A 21050-nucleotide genomic window follows, 5' to 3' on the forward strand; every position below is an offset into this window, starting at 1 on the left:
CACACTCACTCACTCACTCACTCACTCTAGTACACTCAAACACAACTCAGCTCTAGCTGACTCGGCGCCTGCCTCTCTCTTTCCTAGGATGTGAGTATGTGTTTCTTCTCTGTGCAACTCTTCTCAAACACTTCATTAGATCCTTTCTGAGTGTTTAGCTTCTTTAGCTTTAGCTTTCCTTCTTTTCTTCCTTTGCTTTCTTTCACTCACTCTCACTGTGGGGCTGCTCCTCTAACCCTCTCCTGTTTCTTTGCTGGAGAAAAGATGAGCTCATTTTGGTTGAGTTGCAGAGAGTTTGGTCTTTTCTGTGCTTCATGCCTCCCTTGCTTTTTGGTTTTTTTGCTTTGTTGACTGTGTTTTAAAGGAAGATTTCAATCTCTCTCTTTAGTCAGACAGTCTCTTTTTGTGAATGTTTCAGGTTTGGGATATTCCATTGTTTCTCTTAGCTGAGTGTTTGTAATGGTTGTTAGAGGAGGTGGTAGGAGCCAGAGGTTGCAACATTTACAACTAAAGTATGAAAGCCTAACTACTACAATTAAAGCCATTTTCTATTTACTATCCAAAAAAAAAAAAAAAAAAAAAAAAAAAAAAAAACATTAGGGAACCTACATGTGTGTTCTGAGTTTTATATGTAATGTAAAATTGTGGCTGATCTGGAAAAAAAGTTGTCTTTGGAGACTGTTTTGTCTTTTAAAAAAATAATAAATAATAAAGGTGCTACAAAGTAACGGTTCTTCTGTACGCTATGTTCTAGAAGAACTATTTTTGGTTCCATAAGGAACCATTTTGTTAATGAGATGTGAACCTTTAGCTTTACTTATGTATAGATAAAAAATGTCTTTCACACATAACTCTTTAAAACTTTAACAAGGTTTAAATAAGTGAATGTAAAGGTTCTTTACCAATTTTAACATTCTCATACTCGCATCTGTTTTACAAAATGGTTCTCTATGGAATCAAAAATGGTTCTTTTTTATAACATCTCTCAAAGACCCCTTTTGTAGCACCATTACCAGAATCCACATACAAAGCTCTTCTTCATTCTTAAATGTTCCCTAATGCTGCTCAAGTGCTTACTTACAACTTGTTGATGCTGAGGTTGGGCATGCTCCTAAAAACACAATTCCTGAATGGTTCATGTAAGGACCTTCCCCTTATCAACCCTTTATATTGCATGGAAGGTCTTTACATTCCCAAAAATAGTACATTAAAGAACTCTCCATTGCAAAGGTCCTTCAGGGAAGTGGTTCTTCTATGGCATTGCTCCAAAGAAAGCTCAATGCTCTACCTTCATTTGTTGGACCATATACAGTTCTCATATTGACCAAGAAGCATTGTTCCAGTGTTAGAAATGTGGTTGCAAACCACAAAGATGTTGGGTGGCTTCAGTGGCGTTGTGACGTGAATGGTCTTAGAGCTAATGCGCACATCAGTGTTTACTTTTGAAAAGAGGGCCGCTCTCCATTGAAGAGGTGTGAACAGCTTTTCTGATACATGTAATCATTATACAAAGACCAAAGACAGACAAGAAAAAGAGACAACCGACAGAACTGGAATGAGAAACAGAAAGAAAGGATGCAATAAACTGAGCAAACCGGACAGACAGCAAGACTGAAGACAGTTCATAAAAACAGGCTGAAGGATGAATAGACTATCATGAGGCATGAGTACATAAAGTAAGTGAGAGGGGAAAAATGGGTTCATTTTGCTAAATCAACAGCAGCAGCTGAAAAGCATGAGGAGAACACAGAGAGGCCATACACACTCTTTTTCTTTCTCTCTCTCTCTCTTGCATACACACACGCAGGGCTGGACTAAAACAGGCTGTCTTTGTCAGCACATGCAGAGGTTTGGGATCATATGAACAGAGGCCACTGTCCTGTCATAAGCCAAACACAAGGCCCAATCAGGAGTCAGTCTGAATGACGGGCTAATCTCCAAAAACAAAGGCTTTCCAATAGCAGCCACACACCTGGAGATGTTTCTCAAAGCAGGATATTCTCAGTAAAGCTGGACAGTGTGAGGTCAGGCCAATAAGAGGAAGGACGTTCCTATGCTCTTAAAAACAAAGGTGCCAAATGCATTGGAAGAACCATGTTCGCTTCCTAAAAGAAGCTTTTTAGCAGCAGTTTGTTTCCTGGTGGACTGTTCTTAAAAACGCCACTGAGATGTTGGTGGTTTGACGGTGGGTTTACTGTGATTCTACTGTGGAATTACTCCAAAGAACATTTGTGGCGTTGTGAGGATTCCTTAGTAAACGTTGTGTCCTTCAGACTGTCTTGATGTAAATTGGTTCAATGTGGAGAAACTTGCAAGAATTTTTTTACATTGGTGGAGCCAGAGGTCATAATGTCTTTAACACAAAATAGCCATTTATTCACTACCCAACAACCAGTGATCTGGCTTTTATGTGTAAAGTTGATGGTAAAATAGTGGCTGTTAAAAAAAGGGCAATCAGGCTTTCTGTAATTTAGGCTTTAAAGTAGACGCCTGGTAAAGAACCTTTCTACCAGAAGGTTATTTTTTTTAAGCTTTCCTTAACAGTTCTTTACATATTATGCCATGTATCATGATCACCTAGTAAATATGAGTAGAGCATTGCCTTGCTTCGAGACTATAATAGAAAAGTCAGTATATTCACTGACTGTTCCTTTAAGAATGAAACCGGGGGGATTAAGGCAGAAAAGTGGAAGCCTGCCAAATAAAGACAGGCTGTGGAAAATGGCAACAGATGTTGTAATGGATCTATTCCCCCTCTCTTTCTGCCTCTACAGAACTCCTGAACAGTGTGTCAGAGGAATGAGCAGAGCCGAAACCCTGCAAACAGCACCCACTATTGGAGGACAGTGGTAACTTTACATCTGAGAGGCCAAAACAAGGGAAGCACTCTTGAGGGAAGTGTTTTCTGTTTACTTGCAAACACACACAGTTTCACCTAGCAGTTCGAACCAGACCACACGCTCCACCATGCTGCAGCAGATCCTAGCAGATATGTACATCGAGCCAGAGATTCTGGAGGCCCTAAATGAGGAGCAGAAGAAGACTCTCTTCCTGAAGATGAGGGAAGAGCAAGTGCGGCGGTGGAAGGAAAGAGAGGAGAAGGAGGGCAAAGAGGGGAAGAAAGAAAAGCTCAAGCCAAAGAAAGGTAAGGATTTCCTCTCAGTGTAACAAATACCAGGATGTCTGCTAGTTGCATTGCTGGCACTCTTCAACAATGGCTGCCTGCAGTAGGAGCAGGGCCTACCAAACAGTGGCCTACACTCTCAGCCTACAGTGTATTTGTATGTTATTTAGAGGTTATTTAAATGAGATGAGAAGGTTCAGAAGTTTTTTTGTTTATTTGTTTGTTTTTTACACTTTACACATCTTATTTAACAAAATCGGGAAACTAAAAAACCATGCACTGAACCAAAAGTATTTTTCCTACTTACTGCCAAGACTGATATCTTGGCAAGCATAATTATGTAGCATCTAATATTTCTAATTTTGCGATTGCTTTAAGAACAGTATAGAACTTGTTTTACTTATCTTACATGTTTTAAATTATTATACATAGTAATCCCCCCCCCCAATTTGTAATGTTCCCCATCTAAACATCTAAAAATAAGTTAATTAACCTAATATGAATATGCCTACATTAATCTAAAAATGAGGACGATTGGATATTTTGTGTTTGGTTTTTCTTTTTCCCTTTTTCTCGCAAATTAGTAATGCCAGTTGACCTACGTGTGACCACTGGGCCATAGTTGTAGCACATTTGGCTGAGCCCCTCGCAGCCCATATTTTGACCAGATATAAGATGATTTTACTTTGCACTTTAAAAATGAAAGGTGCTATAAAGGGTTCTTTTGAATGAATCCATACATGCATCACTTTTAGTTCTAGTTTGTAAAAGATCTTTACCAATATAAAGGTTCTTAACACTCCCACCCCTCTTGTGAGACATGGATCATTGTGGATTTCATTTTAAGAGTGTGTGGTTTTGGTCCAGAGAAGCTCTCTGCACAGACCAGGACAGGACATGACTTATGGTTCTTTGTTGTGGCCATTGTTGTTGTTGTGACCTTACCATGGAAAATCTCCACTCATGTTGCTGCGTAGAACATTCTCGTTTAGCTTTTCCAAGCTTAAAATCCCTGGTTCAGAGTGACTCTGTCAGACAAAATGTTTGTGCAGGTTATCCTAGAACATTAGAGCATGATTAGGTATGTTCTGTCCTTATCCAAAGCAAAACAAATGAAGCCGGATCACTGCCTACATAAGAGAGAAAGAGGAGCCTCACAGCGTGTCTGGCTCATCACGTCCAGTGTGATCTAAAAGGAAATCAAAACACATTTTTGTGGGATACGGTCAGACTGAGTCCGGTATGCGAATGTGTTTTGAAGGGAATGAAGTTGAGATAGGAGGGGACACATGAGCCCATTATAGAGACATTCTCCAGCTGAAGCCACTCCAAAACCTTCAAAACAGCCGAAGCACTCTAAGCAAATCCTGACATTCTTCAGAGAGCCGGTTTAGCATGTAATGTCTCGGTACACGATGAAGCTCTGGATGAGTGTCAAAACATCAAGATAATACCACAAGCCCAGCTGCTGTGAAGAGTTCTTACTACGCAGCAGAGCCCTCAGGGCCTTCTCTAAGCCTTAAGCAGAGGCCTAATAATTCTGAAATTTACAAAATGCATCTATAATTTTTGGTCAGTTCTATGCATTAAAATGATTATTTCATTAAAACTCTTATTACAGTCCTACACTCTTAATGATAATGGTTCTCTGAACAATGCCATAGGACCACTATTAATTCTATAAAGAACCACACTTTGTGTGAAGAACCTTTAAAATCAGTAAGGAACCTAGCCATTAAGTGACTGTACACTAATAAATCTCTTGGTGACCCAACATGGTGTTGGGTCAATCACTTAAAGAACTCCTTATAGAGTGTAGTCTTATTATTAAGACATATTACATTTGGCTTGGTAAAGAGAAATGTTAAACGGAAAATTGCTCAATCAATAGAAAACTGTTCCTCGCGAAAAAATCTCTTGCATTGGCTGGGACTTCAGAAGCTAAACTGAAGGTGGGCTCGCATTAATACATGCTTCAGGCTTCAGTGTACAATTTCGTTGTTACCATCCCATATGAACGTTAGCCGAATGTAGATTATCCTACAGGTGCCAAGTTTTGACCCTTGTGGTCTGAGCTGAAGACCTAGCTCTAATTGTCACAGTTTACAATACTAAACCTACTTACTGTCTTTGCCTAATTGCTCTCTCGCTTGTTCTTCTCCACTGGTTGAAGCCGTCTAAGCTAATGCTCTGGTATTCACACGGTAGCCCAAAGCCTTTTGGATTCCTCTCAAGCTTCTCATAACTCTCTCACACTCAAGTCATATCTGGTTGTACTTCACATGATGGATGATAATGGCCTTGAAAGTGTTTAGCTAGCTTAAAAATACTCATCCAATTACCAAAATATACAGACATACGGTGCTCCTACAAATAAGAACAATCTTCAGGTGAAGATTCTCTCTAAGATGAAGAAGAGGATGTTTCTTAGTATTAATGGTGTTAATACAAGCTATTGATTTGTTCCCCCCATTTTTATTTTTAAGTTATGATGGTCAAAAGAAATATTATGTGATGACTACCTCCAAATCAATCAGGTAAGATGAAATTGAGGTCTGGAATTTTAAGCAATGGTTAATAATAATACAAAAAAACTAACTAATTTAACATATTGGGTATATTTGATGTGAAATTCAGCAAATAAACAGGAATTTTGTCAAAAATGCACAGAAAATGTGCATATTCAGTTTACTGTAGTGATTTTGGTCACGTATTTACATTTGAACATGGGTATCCAAACTTTTGGATATGGCTGTAATCAATTTTTCATTAGTTGATTGGCTAGGGAATGTTTGGGTTGTCAACTGTAAAACTAAAAAAGCTTTTCAGACAAACATGTCTTTGGACAGTTGCCTACATTTTCATAACTTGCATACACAGTAATCGTACTAGGGTTGGTGGGTAGGGTAGTAAGGGACCCTGGAGTTGTTGGGACTCCCTATAGCGGAATGTGACACAGGATCCCCAGATGTTCAGAAAGAGCAATGAACATAATTTTTAGGGGGTTACATGCGTTAGGGAAGGTGACCAATTAAAATAGCCAGAGTTCATATCAGCAAACAAGTGGTGGGGCTTTCCGGTTCAAAAAGGGTGAACAATCTGAAATGAGACGCATGGAATCTGAACTGCAGAGCGTGCATTGGGGACTTGGAGCTGTTTCCCAGGAAGAGAGGACAGCATAGTGTTGGGAGTCATATGACCGGTGGAATCCGGCAGGTCCACATTCTGCATCTTATTCAGAAACACAGTGTTCTGTCAAACATTCCTATCAATAGCCCTGACTTTCCCTGCAGGCGCGTCACACACCCGCGGGCAGTAGGTCCTGCACTTCATCAGAATGTGCTGTGTCACATGGACCCAATGTCACACCGCCTTTATGCTGCCAGAGATGCGTATCATGGTTGTGCAGGCTGGACACAAGGCAGGCTGTGTTCTAGAGCAACATAAGTAGAAGACGATGACCATTTTCTACTGACCAGTTTAGGAGGCTGGTCTGACCCTTCGTTCTTGCTCAATTCACTGCTCCAATCAGTGGCAGTACTGTCCAACAAAGAGCGCTCTCTCTCTCTCTCTCTCTCTTTCTCTCTTACTTTGTTTCTGTCTTCACTTGTTTGTACTGGATGAAGCTCAGTAGACTGTGTGTATCGGTACTGTGAGTAGATGTTGAGTCAGTGTTAGTTTGAGAGGGGGCCTGGCTGAATACTCAGGTGGAGTTTCTGTTGGCGTGTCACAAGGTTTGTGACGAAGTCTGTGTACATAGCGGCCTGAAACTGGAATTTGCACCTGTCCTCTCTCACAACAGATGGAAAGCCTAAAAAGGCCAATTTCACTGAGCCCCCTGAACGCTAATCCCACCACACACTCACAGACTACGTGATGCATTCTGGAAACAGGTGTCCTTATTTAAGCCATCTGTCTGTAACTAAGGACAGTGTGTGTTGTTTCACATTTAACACAGCCTGTGTGTTCAAATTTATAACATAACGTCTATGTTTTCTAATTACTCAGTCTGTATATCGGAGATAAGCTGTGCTCTTTTCTTAAGTCGGTGCACAAACTGTAACAACTGCTGATTAACTGTTCCACATCTGCAGGCAACAAGAAGCCAAGCTACACAGAACCTAGACCACAAAGCTATAGTGGATCCTTTAGATCCTTCACTGAGGAAAATGTAATGTTTTAATGAGCAAGTGTTTTTATTTATTTATTTATTGGTTTACTGTAAACAAAAAGGCTTCTACAAATATAACCTTTTAGAAGTATATGAAGAACCTTCCATAAGGTATAGAGAGGATCCATTTAACCAGCTTACTGGGTTGTCTTGGTTCTACATAATCATTGACATTTTACTAATTTACATTTGTATAAGGGATTCTCTTGACTTTTTTTAATGTATTGAAATGCATAATTATGATTTTCTCTACAAGTCATTTTAGAGGGTTTTTTTGGGTCTGTTGTAGTACAAGTGTCTGTGAAGTATATCTCTTGGTGTATAACAAATTGTGAGGCATTTCTATTGGTCTGCAAGTCATTCTGGACCTTTTACATTGGTTTACAAGTAAAAGAGGAGTGTTTGTTTTGATCTACAAGCAACTTTGGACTTTTTCTATTGGTCGACAAGTAACAACAGGGCATTTCTATTTGTCTGCTAGTAACTCCTGGCCTTGTTTATTGGTTTAACGGTTTACAAAAAGCTGTGGAATGTTTTATATTGGTCAAGTCATTGTGGAAAAATTATATAGGTCTATAAGTAACTATGGAGCATTTATATTGGCTCGCAAGTCATTTTGGAGCATTTTGAATGGTTCAGCAGCTGTAGTGCTTTGTGTGTTACTTTTTAAACACAACTGTGTGTCCTTGTGGTGCAACTTTATTTAATACAGTATGATGATAAAGTAATATAGATAACCCTAAAAAGCCTAAGAAAATGAACAGTCCTTTTTTGCGCTTCACATAGCTTGCCCTGCTGAATGCCTCCTCTCTCTGCACGCTATGTACCATGTTGTAGTGGCTCTGGACGAAAGTGGAACGATGGGTACTAAAGTGTAAACAGGTCTGACAAAAGTCCGTGTTTTTGCTGCAGACACCCTCCTCACACACACACACACACACACACACACACACACACACACACACACACACAGTGTTCTGTGCATCTGAACCCTGTGACCCCAACGACAGTAAACAGCCATTTGCACTCATGCACACACACCCACACTTTTAAGACTGATGTTTTTTTTTGTTTTTTTTGTGTGTGTGGTTGTAGGATTGATTGATTTATTTATTTTTGTATGTAATATATTCACATGCTGTGTTGTGTTTTATATATGCTAAATAGTGGTGCATGACTGTGTGAGTCAGGAGAAACAGGAGAACATCTCACAATTCCCGAAACAGCGAAGCACACTGGTATAAAGAAAACAAACTACAGAACTGTAAAATCTCAAAAACAAGAAACCTGCACAGCACCAGTACATCCTTTACCCCCTTACAGCCACAGGAACTGACATTTTATCACCTCAGTGTCAGGCAAAACTCTTACATCTTCATACATAATCTACATTTCATACATTTTTATTGTTCTTCAGGCAGTTGTTCTTCACATTGTCATGATGAATTCATGATGAATGAACCAATAGAAATTCTTAAAGTGAAATGCAAGGTTTTACGTGATGATATGAATAGGAATCACATATCAGCAATGATACGTGATCCTATTTAGTGGTTAGAAGTTGTTAATGAAGTACGTCATATACTTGGTTGGAAGTATCTGTACTTCTTTTAAGCTGTTTGCGTTAAGTTTACTCCTCTATGTTTTTCCCAGTCAACTACTATGTGCGCATACTTTGTATATGCAGTTATTTCTTTTTCTTAAGCAGGAGAAAACTTTACTATCCAAAGAATAGGTTTACTTTCATATCATACGACATGCTTTACTAAACCCCACACCTCAATTCAGATGCTGAAATACTGAAAATGTTCCTTTTTGAATAGACATTCAAAAAATGACAATTGCTATAATAAATCACGTTACTTTTACTTTTGGTTCTTGAGTACATTCAAAAAGCAGGTACTTTACACTATTTTTATTTTGATTGAGCACTAGTACTACCAGAATGTACAGCACTGCATAACACACTACCAGGAAAATATGACCTTCTAAAACATTTACATACTTGAATGTGTATTTTTATTTTTTAAAAATCTATACAGTTCCCACACTTTGACCTTTAAAAACAGTTTGCCTGTACTTCTCATACCCCTGCTTTTACACAAGGACATAAGTTTCACAGAAAACTGTATCGATAACTTCTAGAAAGTGTATCGAATGTGTGGTCAGTTTACAGCTGCTGTACGTTTGCTCTCATGTATGTTTGGGTTTGTTTTCATGCTGGCACTTTCTGAATGTGTTTTCTTTTTACCTCACTGATTTCCCTGCCTGAACATTTGCATTGGCGTTCTCTCAATTGTTTGCATGCTTTCTCTTTTGCATTTGTGCTGCGTGGAACACTTTATTGTCCTGGGCTTTCCACAGTTCTCAGGTGTTATATTTGGGACAGTTTGCAGATGTAGGAAGAGATAGGTAACCCCCATCCCCTCATGTTATGTAGGAATGTGACAATCAACCCGTAGTCCACTAATTCTGAGAGGTAGTTTGAAGGACACTTAGAAGACCTGTTAAATTCACAGAAGGGATAGAGATCACTCTCAACCCCCATGCCACTATGGGAGTGGCTTAATTCTTAAACTACCTTTTGGTGATAAGAATGGAGTGCTTAGGGATGTTATTACCTGTTTTTCTAATGTCTGTACTGCAATCTTAAGTATTAGGTACCAAATTAGATTAGACAGAGCACTGTAAATTGAGCTCTGTTTAATTCAGTGAAGATCTTAAAGAACCACACACATGCTATAACTCAACATTTGATCGAATGTAATGCAAAGAATGCTTAAAGCAAGGAATGTTTGTCGCCTGTTTTTACATAACAGACCTCTCAAGAATGTTCTACTGTGTAGGATGCTGAAACGCAGGCCTTTTAATGAGCATTCATCACACATCATGCAGTAAGAGGCAGTGGGTACATAGCCTAACCTTAACATAAGAACAATGACTGGTTAACTTGTAGCATCTGGCATTATACTAGATTTACAGTTTGTTTATTTTAAATAATGTGTAGATATTTTTGAAAACTTCTGTTAATTTATGAGAACTGGAAAATACAGTAAAACATTGCGTGTATCTCCGCAAAAAAAGGAAAATTGTTAATGGAGATACATGTTTTGTTTTGATATATTAACAATTTCTAACTGTCTTTGTTTCAGATCATTTTTGTTTACTGCAGTGTTTTATTACAGCGTTCCCTGTGTGTGTGTGTGTGTGTGTGTGTGTGTGTGTGTGTGTGTGTGTGTGTGTGTGTTACTCTTTGTTTTATTTATTTTTTTAACTACTGTTGCAGAACGTGTGTTCATATGTTTAACACAAAGTTGTGTTTGTAATGACCAAGTATCGGAGTGTGCTCTTGGGGTCTACCACAAAATGTGGGTCATGTCAGAGTGTGTGAGGTATGTGTTTTTAATGAATAGGAGTAGGGAGCTGTTGATGGCTTTAGTACCTGGGCACTCTGTAAAACCCCTGCTCTCTTCTTTCAGCTCTGAATCTGTGCTGTCATTCGATCTCCAGTGCATCTCTCTTTCTGTCTTTATCAGCCTCTCCGTCTGTCTGGTCTGCTTGGCTGACCTGGAGAACCTGTTTCTTACACAATATTATTCCCTGCCCGGTTGCTTTTGTCAAAGTCTGCAGCGTGCTGAATTTTCCCTGACGTAAATCATGAACATCCCTAAAGCTTCCTCATGCTTGCCCATCGAACTGAGAGCCGGTGTGCCACCTCTTTCTTGTAACTACTCCACCTGTCAGTTCATGTTTGTCCTCCACCTGGATGGACGGAATGTTGTTTTGGGGTTTTATTGCACAGCTTAAAACTCCCCTACGGTCCCTTGTGTCCCAAAACATTCTTCAGAAGCCAGTTATGTAAGGACAGCACTTTAACAACAATTCACCACGTAACCTGCGATCTGGTTACAGCTTGTGCAGTTTGATAGGGTTACATCATAGTGGAGTGACGAGAATGATGGTGTGAGAACCAGTGAGGAGGAACGTGTGGATTACACACCTTTCTTGGTGATTGAAGGCAGCCAGAGTGTGTTGAGGTTCGGGACGGGCTGGTTGTTTGATTTTAAAGATGGACTGCGTTATAAAGCACATACTTTCTAATATTGATGGTACTGTATGGCCTTCTGCTACAGTGTCCCTGCAATCATGTGGCAGGACAGCATGTTTACATAGTTCTTATTTAAACAGTAAATGAAGATAATGTTGTGTTATAAGGAAAAATGAAAGGTTGATTAAATGTATATTGAGAACACTGAACCCTAATGTAAGTGATATGATTCTGGTGTGGTTTAGTTCTTTGAACATTTGGTGTCACCTTTGTTTTTATTGCAGAAATGGAAGCATGTTTCATAGTCAACTCAATAACTGTTCTAATAGGGTGGTTATTCTTCCCCAGTAAAATTAAAGTGGTCCACCATTACTCAGCTCATCACACTTGGTCTTGTAGTGCCCTCTGCTGGTGCATGATGTTATGACGGCGTGTTTTTAAATATCAATGCTGTCCTCATCTCTTCTATGTATGTATAATACATGTATGTAATTTATGCATATGGAACTTTGCTTTACTTATGTATCACTTTCAAGTTATTTACAGTGTGTCCAAATTTAATGATGCATGGAGCAATAGAAATGACTGAGATTTTATTTTTATTTTTTTTTTCTTCTTCTGGAAAGTTGCCACCTAGTTGACATATGAGATTAAACCTAATTACAAAGCATTTACAACTTGAGAGAGATCTCATAATATAATCAGTATGTACTTTAATCCACACTGAGTAGTTAGTATTTGTGTTTTTTATGGTAGCCAGTGGGTGTCTAAAGGTGCTCTTCTGGCTGCTCCCCTCAGGTCCCTGTAAGAGTGTCAGCTGGCTCCTAGGACGCGATGGAGACGTGCATGTGTGCATCATTGGCGATACAGAAGAGTTAAAGTCCCCAAAACTCATCTTGTCTGAACTCAGGAAGAAAAACGGGACCAGCAAAGTCAACAGGTACTGTACCCATGAATACACCACAGCCAGTTATAGTTTTGTCTTCTCATCATGATTCCAGTTGTATGTCCACAAGGTAGTAATTCAGTAAAAAATCAAACGTACTGTGTTTTCTTGGCTGACTCACTGTAGAGACCTGGCTCTCATTACAGCTGCTCTGTGACGAGCACTATACTAATACATTTAATGTATTTGAATTATGCTGTATTTTCTTCTTGCACCAAATGTAGTTGACAAGCAAATTCATGTCTGGTGTCTGAAGTTTGATTTCTTAGTTTTGCTACAAGTAAAATCTTAAAATACCCACAGAATTACCCTTCACCAATAAGAAACTGTCAGGTTGTAGTATGAGTGGGTAAAGAAAGCATGCCTTTTTCTGATGCCAACAGACCGGTCCAGCAAGCCAGCTCTAAGCCAGGGATCGAACTGCTGCTCAAAGTGAGTACCAATGATGGAGTGTATTTACATAAATTCTGTATGCATGAAGTGAATTGCGAATGGGAGCAGGTTTGTTTTTTGAGTGTGCAATAGAAACTGTTTAATGAACTGTGATGGGCTGAAGTAGAGCTCTCGTTATCAATTGTATTAGTAGCTAATTAATCTTCCATCTCTTTTTACGATTGATTGAAGAAATGGCCCTAACTAAACAATAACAAACCGTATAAGGCCTTTAAAGAGTGAGTTAACTCCAAAATCCTTATAGCATTTAGTTAAAACGAGTGATTTTGTTCAACAAAAGCCATTTAATGGGAATAAATTACCCTGTTGCTTTTCTAAATCTGGCTAATGCGCCCCCAAGAGGTTGAAAGTTTGGTTCTGCTGCGTCTGTTACTCGACCTGCTGCTTGGAGAACCTGCTGCTTCCACTGGTCTTAGCCACATACAAAGCAGAAGAGTCTGTGATTGGCTCCTCACTTAGCCACGTCTTCTCAATCTTGTTATTTGCCAATTTAGTCATTTAGTTTGGGCCTTAATCACCCAGCCTACATGCACACATTTGCAAAAACACACATTTGTAAATTTTTGTATTTAATGTCTTTGTAGTTATTGTCTCTGCATCATGTCTCATGTTTTGTCTATAGACCCTGCACTGTTGTATCGTGTCCATACTATTCTGCACCAGAGACTTAGCCTAACAGTGTTTTGTTGTATTGTACAAGCCTTTATTAGTATGACAGTAAAGTAATTGAATTTCAGAGCATTTCTTTTTGCCCATTCATCATGAAGATACGTAATGTAAGAGAATATGTAGAATATAATAAAATAATCATTTAATGGATACAGTAGCCTAGCTGTGTCGAGTGTTGGCCAGGGTTTGTTTACTGATTATGGTGCTGCTATATTCACAGAAAGCAGAGGAGATGAACCATTCAGGCACTGTCCCAGACAGCCAGAAACAGGACAGCGATTCTGACTCTCAGGAAGACCTGAAGGACCAAAAGGACGACTCGGACTCCTCAGAGTCCTCAAATTATGTGACCGACCATAACAGCGATTTGGCCATTTCCAAACCACACCGAACAGACGAAGACACTTCTGTAACAGAGAGACTCAACCAGCTTAACTTGCAGAGAAACTCCCAGGTTCAGCTGCCTGTCACAAACAAGCCACACCCAGAGGACACACCCACACAAGACAATGGTAAATAAGTGTAGACTGAAAGTTGTAGTACTCTTGAGGTTTGGAGGGGGGGGCGGGAGTGGAGGTTGGGGTGTGCTGGAAGTAGTCATCTAGTGCCATCTAGTGGCTGTATAGTGGCACTGTAATGCTCTAATGCCTAATGTACTGAAATGAACCTTGGTGTTAGGGCTCCATAATGTCATTGCAAGCAGTTCTTCTCTGTGATTTAAAAAAAACAAACCCTGTTGTGCACAGTTCTTAAACACCATCTTAAACAGTTCTTACATGGTTCTTTGGTAAAGGCAATGCAGCCATATAAAACATAGCAAAAAATAACCCTCTCTATAATACAAACTTTTTTTTTTTTTGTTCCTGTCTCTATTTGTCCTAGACTTTGTGGATACACTGCATATTGTCTCTGTTTTACCTCCACTAACTTCCTCCAGCCTGAGGAAGGGACTGGTAATTTGCTAATTTGAGTAATGTCAGCGAGGGCACAGGAAATGCTAAATTGCCAGTAAGACTGTGTTTTTTTTGGTTTCTCTTTTTCCCCTTATGGATGGGTCATCACTCTTTCTTTAGCTTTCTTAGCTTTCCTTAGCTTTCTTAGCTTTCTGCTAAGGCTCTAAAATGCAAAATTGAATCCAGCACCATCTGACTTATTCTCAGAGTTCTTTAATGTGCTAGAGAATGTGTCGAAGATCCGTCATTCACATTGTACTGTTCACCCAAAACACCTCAGAAATTGATGCATGCTGGACTGGAATCCGTAACGAACCGTAATGAATGTTCCCAGTTCAGAAACACTTAGTGAGGAAGATGTCCATCTGACTTTTGAGCTAGCTGTAATGGGTCCAGAACATTTCTCATTTAGCTTGTTTTTGTACCTGTAAAATGAATCTCAAGATGTAATTGAATTGGCCTGATTCATGACCATTAGTGTTACTATTCAGTATATGGGGTTTAGGTGTTAAAGTGGGCTTAGTTGTACTGAACTACCAATCACTGAATGGTCAGAACAGACAGCAAAACGTGAGAGATAATGAGTTATGCAATATTAAAAGCCAGGTTGGTTGTGTTTTTTTTTTTTTTTTTTTAAAACCATCCCAAGAGGCAATATGAGTAGACCACATACAGAGATTAAAAAGGTCTGTACAGAGTGAGGATGTGCAGTATGTGTGTAGTGAACTTGTGTGTAGTGGACCTCCATTGATGCTCTATATACAGTATTGATGCTATACGGTATGGGTCCACAGTCCAATCCAACCAGATTTTTATTTACAGGTGGGCTGATTCATGTTGCCACTCCATGTCTTATGTCTTATCTTATTCACCACTATTCATCATAGTTAGTAAAACTGGCTTAGATTAGCATAAAAAATGCAACATGCAACATATAATAGATGATAATGTTGTTATTTAAAAAAAATATATATGAAAAATTATTTATATTATATGCATCTCCACAATACTTGATGATGCACATGATGAATTAAAATTCAGGATTGGTGGTTTGTCTATTTAATAGGCCACCATGTGTAAAATGTAACTAATCCACCACTGTCTGGTAGAACCCACAGTTGGTAACACTAAATGGGTGGACCATATGGCATGTTCACGATACTTGAAAACAGAGTTTTGAATAATTATAGAAATGTACATGATTTCTTTCACCCACAGTTTTCTTCACAATTAGTAATATTCAATTCTGACGCGATATTTAAAATCCCCATCACACAATTGTACTGATACTGGGATTGTGAAGGCTAGCATGTGCTTCAGCCGAGTCACATGAAGCCAGCTAACCATTTCCTTTGCCTTCAACATCCCTGGACAGCTGAATACACTTGGAGAACATTGTCAGTTCTGTTGCTTCAGCTAACAGACACCCACCCTGACTTGCATTGTGCGAAGTGATAGGGGGCTAGGCCAGGAAGTGGATAGTGATTCCATTAATAATCCCAGGGGTCTTTTGTGTGTTTGGTCCGAGGAGAATCTGAGATACACAAACATTGTCTGTTCAATAATTCGACACCAATACACACGTTACTTATACAGAATTGCCCTAATGTGGGACACCTAAGCTTTTGTCAGTGTAGGTAGGATATAACCAAAATTACATTATGTCAAATAGGTAATCTTCAAAGAAATCTTCAAATAGGAAGCATCCTAATGCAAAAACGTCCCACACGAGACTAATACACCCTATTGATGACATCTGTATGTTAGGGGTGTGAAACATTCAGAATTTGATGCAGCTTTTAGCTGCAATTATGAGTTCAAGTGCAACATTAGAAGTACAGTTTGAAACCAAAGCTGAATCTCTTTATCGAACTCTCTAGCCACAAGCTAATATGTTAGCCCCAAGCTAACAAAAAAGCCCAAAGCTAAGATGCTAGCCAGCAATGTCTCAATACACCGATGCAGTATGATGCACTGTGATACAATTCGATGCAACACCACATGTTATATTTATTAAGTCCCTAACACAGGCCGCTATTACGCCGCTTTGCAGCATTGAGAAGGAAGCCAGAAGGCTTGGCTCAAACAGTCGGTGGTGAAATGGCTCAGGAATCTCAAGCCCTTGAACTGAATGGACGCTGGCCAGGTCCCATTCAGTACCAGCCTCTGCAGATATTGCTAATTCACTCGTTTATGCTGGCAGGGACATCTGAGGTGATCTTTTACTTTGGTTAGTTTGTTCAGTTAAAGAGAACTTATGTGATTTTTAAATTCAGAGAGCGCGAGCGAGAGAGAGAGGGAGCGCAAGAGCGAGAGGGAGAACCTATTGCTAAACCCTGGTCTCCATGGCGACAGCCTAACACAGTCAGAGGGTCACGGCAGCAGGGAATGGACAGAGAGACGTTAAGAGGAAGTACAGATCAAAGGGCAGAGAGGGAGAGAGAGGGGTACAGACCGGCTGAGAGGGAGAGGGAGACTGGGACAGACAGACAGGCAGCGAGACAAAGACAGAGTGAACGAGGGAGAGATACCATGTGGGGTGGGTTGGGGGTGTGCAGGGCTGTGTGTGTGAGAAACCAAGAGAAAGTGAGAGGGAGAGGGAGAGAGAGGGTAAGCAAGAGTAGACGTTGAAGCAGCAGCAGCAGCAGCAGCAGGGTGCACAGTGTCACTTGGGAGAAAATAGACCATCCATGGGTCGAGTCCGGATTTGAGACCGAGAGAGAGAGAGAGGGAGAGAGAGTCAGCTCTAGGCTTTAAGCCCTTAGGGAGAAGCTAAAAATACTGTCTATCTCACTCTTCTGGCTGCTCCTCTGAGCCTGAACAGCATCTGTCTCTGCAGTACTTCGCTCTCGCTCCTGCTTATTCACTCATCCCTTCACCTACCGTCTGACCATATCGCTCACCCCGTTTAACACATTCTAATTGGCTTGTGTGTTTTTTTGTTTTGTCTTGTTGTTGTTGTTTTTTTTTTCTTGCCCTAAACTTTCCATTTATTCTCTGACTTTTTTTTTTTTTTTTTCAACTTTGTGGTTATCCTTTGCTTTCCCTTCTGTGACCTCCAGATCTGTCCTGTGTGGGTAGAAGTGGAGTGTGAGAGAGATGGAAGGGGAGCGCGAGGCAGAGGAGGAGAGACAGCTGTGTATATTGAATTCCCAGCTGGTCTGTGTCAGGGTCCATAGAGCTTTCTACAGGCAGGAGAGATTTACAGCCAATAAAACAGCTTATCATTACACCACTCTGGATTGACTGTTGGGTTGAGGGAGAGGTTTCTCCATGTGGTATTCTGTCGTGATACTTTCAACCAAATTTGAATGAAGAAAAATGAGAGAGTGATGGATGACTGCGAACGTGGAAAAAGTTAATTGTGACCTTTTATGTTCAAACATTGCAATTCATTTATCCTCCCAGCCACAAATGCATTCCTTCATAGCAGCTATTGGCAACCTAACCAAAAATCCCATTCAATCTAATGAGAAACTGTAGCACTCCTTGTTTAGCGTTGAGACATAATGTTGGGTTTCCAGTTTAGGATGTCGCACTACCGAGCTGGGTTGTGTTGTTGAAGCTAATTGAAGCTACAGCCAAGCTAACAGACTGTTTAGACTGTTCTCAAAACAGATGACTAAGCAATTAGGGCAGTTATTTCAATATATAATAAAATATTTTCTGAATTTCACTGATCATAAAGTATAAATGATTGATTAACTTCCAGTTTTTAATATATACCTACCTATTGTGAGAAGCCCATATTGCACATAGTCAGTTGTGACTATGTGCATAATTGGCATTACTAGAAAATGTGCTTATAAAATGTTCTCGGATCCAGAAAGCTTGACTGATTGATTGATTGTTTATATGGTCCAAAAGTTCTAAAGTTCAGATTGCTGGGACAGATTGGAAGAGTCATTCTCAGAAATTCCCAAAAAAGCGATTTTAAACTCCGTAACAACCGTTCAATCTGATCACATTCAAAAATGTGCCCGAGTTGAAGGTTTGGTGCTGGACTGGCTAATGCTTTTCTTTGTTAGCAAATGCTATTGTACAAAATGTGTGTTTTCCCATCAGATTTTGCACTATTTGCAATATTTTTTCTGGTGATTAATTTGCTAACTAATATTTTAAGCGTGATCAGGATTGAAACATTGAGCTTGACAAGCTTGATCTAAAAGTAGAAATGTTTGACTATGTGAAGAAGTGGGGAAATTGCTTTGTCTTGCCTCTATGTCACTTCTGCAAAATTATTTCGGAAAGCTCAAACCATTGTTTTTTGGGAAGAAATGGCAATGTTACGGGCTTGAATGAGGGACTACAATATGCAATATATAGAAAATAAAGTAAAATTATTTTTTTTATCAAATGTGAGCCATTTAATTATAATGTAATGAATAGTAAATATTTGTAATGGAGCTGTGTGAGTGCAAAGGTCTAAAGGTTCTTTACCCTTTACAAATCTCTATTTCAAATATGGTTCTTATGGCATCTCCTTTATTTTTAAGGGTACAGAGTCTTTTTTTTTTTTTTTTTTTTTTTTTTTTGGAATCTTGCACAAGGACCACCAAAGCTCCTTTAGTTATAAGGGAATTAAACCCTAGTCTGCCACAGGGAATCTAGTGGTATTACCCACTATGCGCCACTAACGGCCACATATAGGGATTCAAATGGATGGTTTTGTGCTCTCTTGACAGTTTCATTTCATTTTCATGATACCCCAGTACAGTACATAATACTTGACTATAGTAATGAAATACAAATACTTGAGTATTTTTCTCTGGTTAGATGGCATTCTCAATAGAGCATAGCTGAGGCTACTCATGTCCACAATGCACGTTATCACAGTTTTGCGTTCCTATGTATGGTGTACAGTTATACCCTTACTAATGACAGTCTCTCTCTTTTCTCTTTCTCTGAAGGAGTGGCAAATGAACAGGCAATCAGCTCATCTTACGGAAGCCGCGTGGCTCAGCTGAGGAGGAACTTTAACACTCCGAGCGCCAAAACCGCTTCGCCATGCGTCAAACCGCCCATCCCCACCAAACCCGCTCATCTGCTGACCTCTGCTTCGGCCAGATGAACACGCCCACCGAGCAGATCGGCTCATCTGCCGGCCTCTGTCGCCATCAGATAAGCGCTGCACACACACAGCATCTAAACTGTGGACTCTCTTTAACGTGGCGTTAGCTTACCTGTAAATAAACCTCCTTGAACAAAGCAGAGCGATGGACTCTTGCACCATTTACAAGCTACCTTTTACCCTCGGCTGATGTACAGATATACAGCAGCCCGGGAAGCCTGTTCATATAGTGAGATGGAAAGAGAGAGGTAATGTATATGAAGCCAAAATCCTCTCAGTCGCTGCGCTGCACTGCAGCACGCCTCCGAAGGGTCAAAGAAACCACACACAAACGCACACAGCCGTGACTTTCATGTCTCGGCCTGCCTTCCTGAGTCTGGTTTTCACAAAGTATGGAGTCCGCTGTCCAGTGGGCTGAGTTTTGTGCTAATGCTCTCATGTATTCATGTCTTTTTGTTTTTATAACACAGTAAGATCTCCTTAAGGGAAGTAAGCCCAGTGGTGTTTTGTACTCTGTATTACCAAATGTGCTTTTGTAAATGATGCCGCACTGTAATAAAAATTAAAATAAAACTATGTAGGATTTCAGTTTCGCAAGGGTCATATTCTGGTCTGCATACACTTGAGTCCACTTGGGGTGTGTGTCTGTGTGTACGATCAGTAAACCAGAACTGGGACAGGCCTTCCTAATCATTTAATTGAGTTATGAAATAACTAGTGTTGTCAACGTTAACACACACAATCAGTCTGCAAACTTTAACCTAGTGATGTATTAGCGCTTTTATTTAGCAATGTAAACACAGTGTCACTACTGTTGAGTTTAGAAGGTAGATTACACTTCATTTATGCTGAAATTGGCATTAAAACACATAACTCTAATTCTCTCACCCTCACTCACTCACTCACTCACTCACACAGCTCCTTTCTTAGCTTGATGAATCCAGCCTGTCTATATCATTTATCTATATCTATACACTATATATAAGGGGGGAAAAAGATCTCAAGACAGTTTAAGACACACACACATTTATTTGTTCTCCCGAGTTCAAGGGTGTGCTAGTTAGCATTTTAACTTCATAATTCATCATTCATAATTACTTACAGATTTTTCTTTTTTTTTGGTGATTAATGTCCTTCAACTTTTTAATAACTCAAACTCCTCCTCTCCATTATTACACACCCTATAAAATCTCTCCCCTTCCCTCATCTTCTCGTGATGAAAATCCACACGAAACTGCCACTCCTGCTCGGTCTCTGTTCAGCAAGCGGGGTCTGGCCTTAATTCTCATCAACTAAAGCTGCCCAGATCTCCAGCCCAATCCTCCTATCCCCCTATCCTTGCCTCCATCCATAGTGAATGTGGTTCGCTCTTTGCAAATAAGACATTAGGTGTGCTACAGGAGGGAACATGAGGGAACATAAATGTGCATAGTGTGGGTTCCCCCGGACCTAGGATAGGAGCCCTCGAGTTATAGGGTCATAACCTAGGAGAATAAGGTAATAAACATGTGATGAGAACAGTGTACGCAATAGTGTCTGAGCAATGGAGCAAGAACAGCACTCCCAGTTTTAGTAAAGGAAAGCAACGAATAGCTTTTGCTCCTCCACTTTTTGC

The 21050-nt window shown here is 39.9% G+C and overlaps 1 protein-coding gene across 1 annotated transcript; it reads left to right on the plus strand.

Annotated features, from left to right (window-relative positions):
• Window positions 1-5: 5 nt before the first annotated feature.
• On the plus strand, window positions 6-20360 carry LOC140549818 (uncharacterized). The gene is made up of 6 exons (XM_072673560.1): window positions 6-90; window positions 2775-3145; window positions 12142-12283; window positions 12673-12721; window positions 13632-13923; window positions 19275-20360. Exons 2-6 carry the CDS (start codon window positions 2968-2970, stop codon window positions 19433-19435), a joined length of 822 nt encoding a protein of 273 aa, XP_072529661.1. The 5' UTR covers window positions 6-90; window positions 2775-2967; the 3' UTR covers window positions 19436-20360.
• The last annotated feature ends 690 nt before the right edge of the window (window positions 20361-21050 follow it).

The sequence above is a fragment of the Salminus brasiliensis genome, chromosome 2 (assembly GCF_030463535.1).
Source record: "Salminus brasiliensis chromosome 2, fSalBra1.hap2, whole genome shotgun sequence".
Lineage (NCBI taxonomy): Eukaryota > Metazoa > Chordata > Actinopteri > Characiformes > Bryconidae > Salminus > Salminus brasiliensis.

Excerpts from the sequence above, each read along its gene's own strand:
- LOC140549818 (XM_072673560.1), top strand. The coding sequence starts at position 2,968 with ATGCTGCAGCAGATCCTAGCAGATATGTACATCGAGCCAGAGATTCTG. Across the intron at positions 12,284-12,672 it reads GGGACCAGCAAAGTCAACAG|ACCGGTCCAGCAAGCCAGCT; the intron begins GTACTGTACCCA and ends TGATGCCAACAG. Across the intron at positions 12,722-13,631 it reads GGATCGAACTGCTGCTCAAA|AAAGCAGAGGAGATGAACCA; the intron begins GTGAGTACCAAT and ends CTATATTCACAG.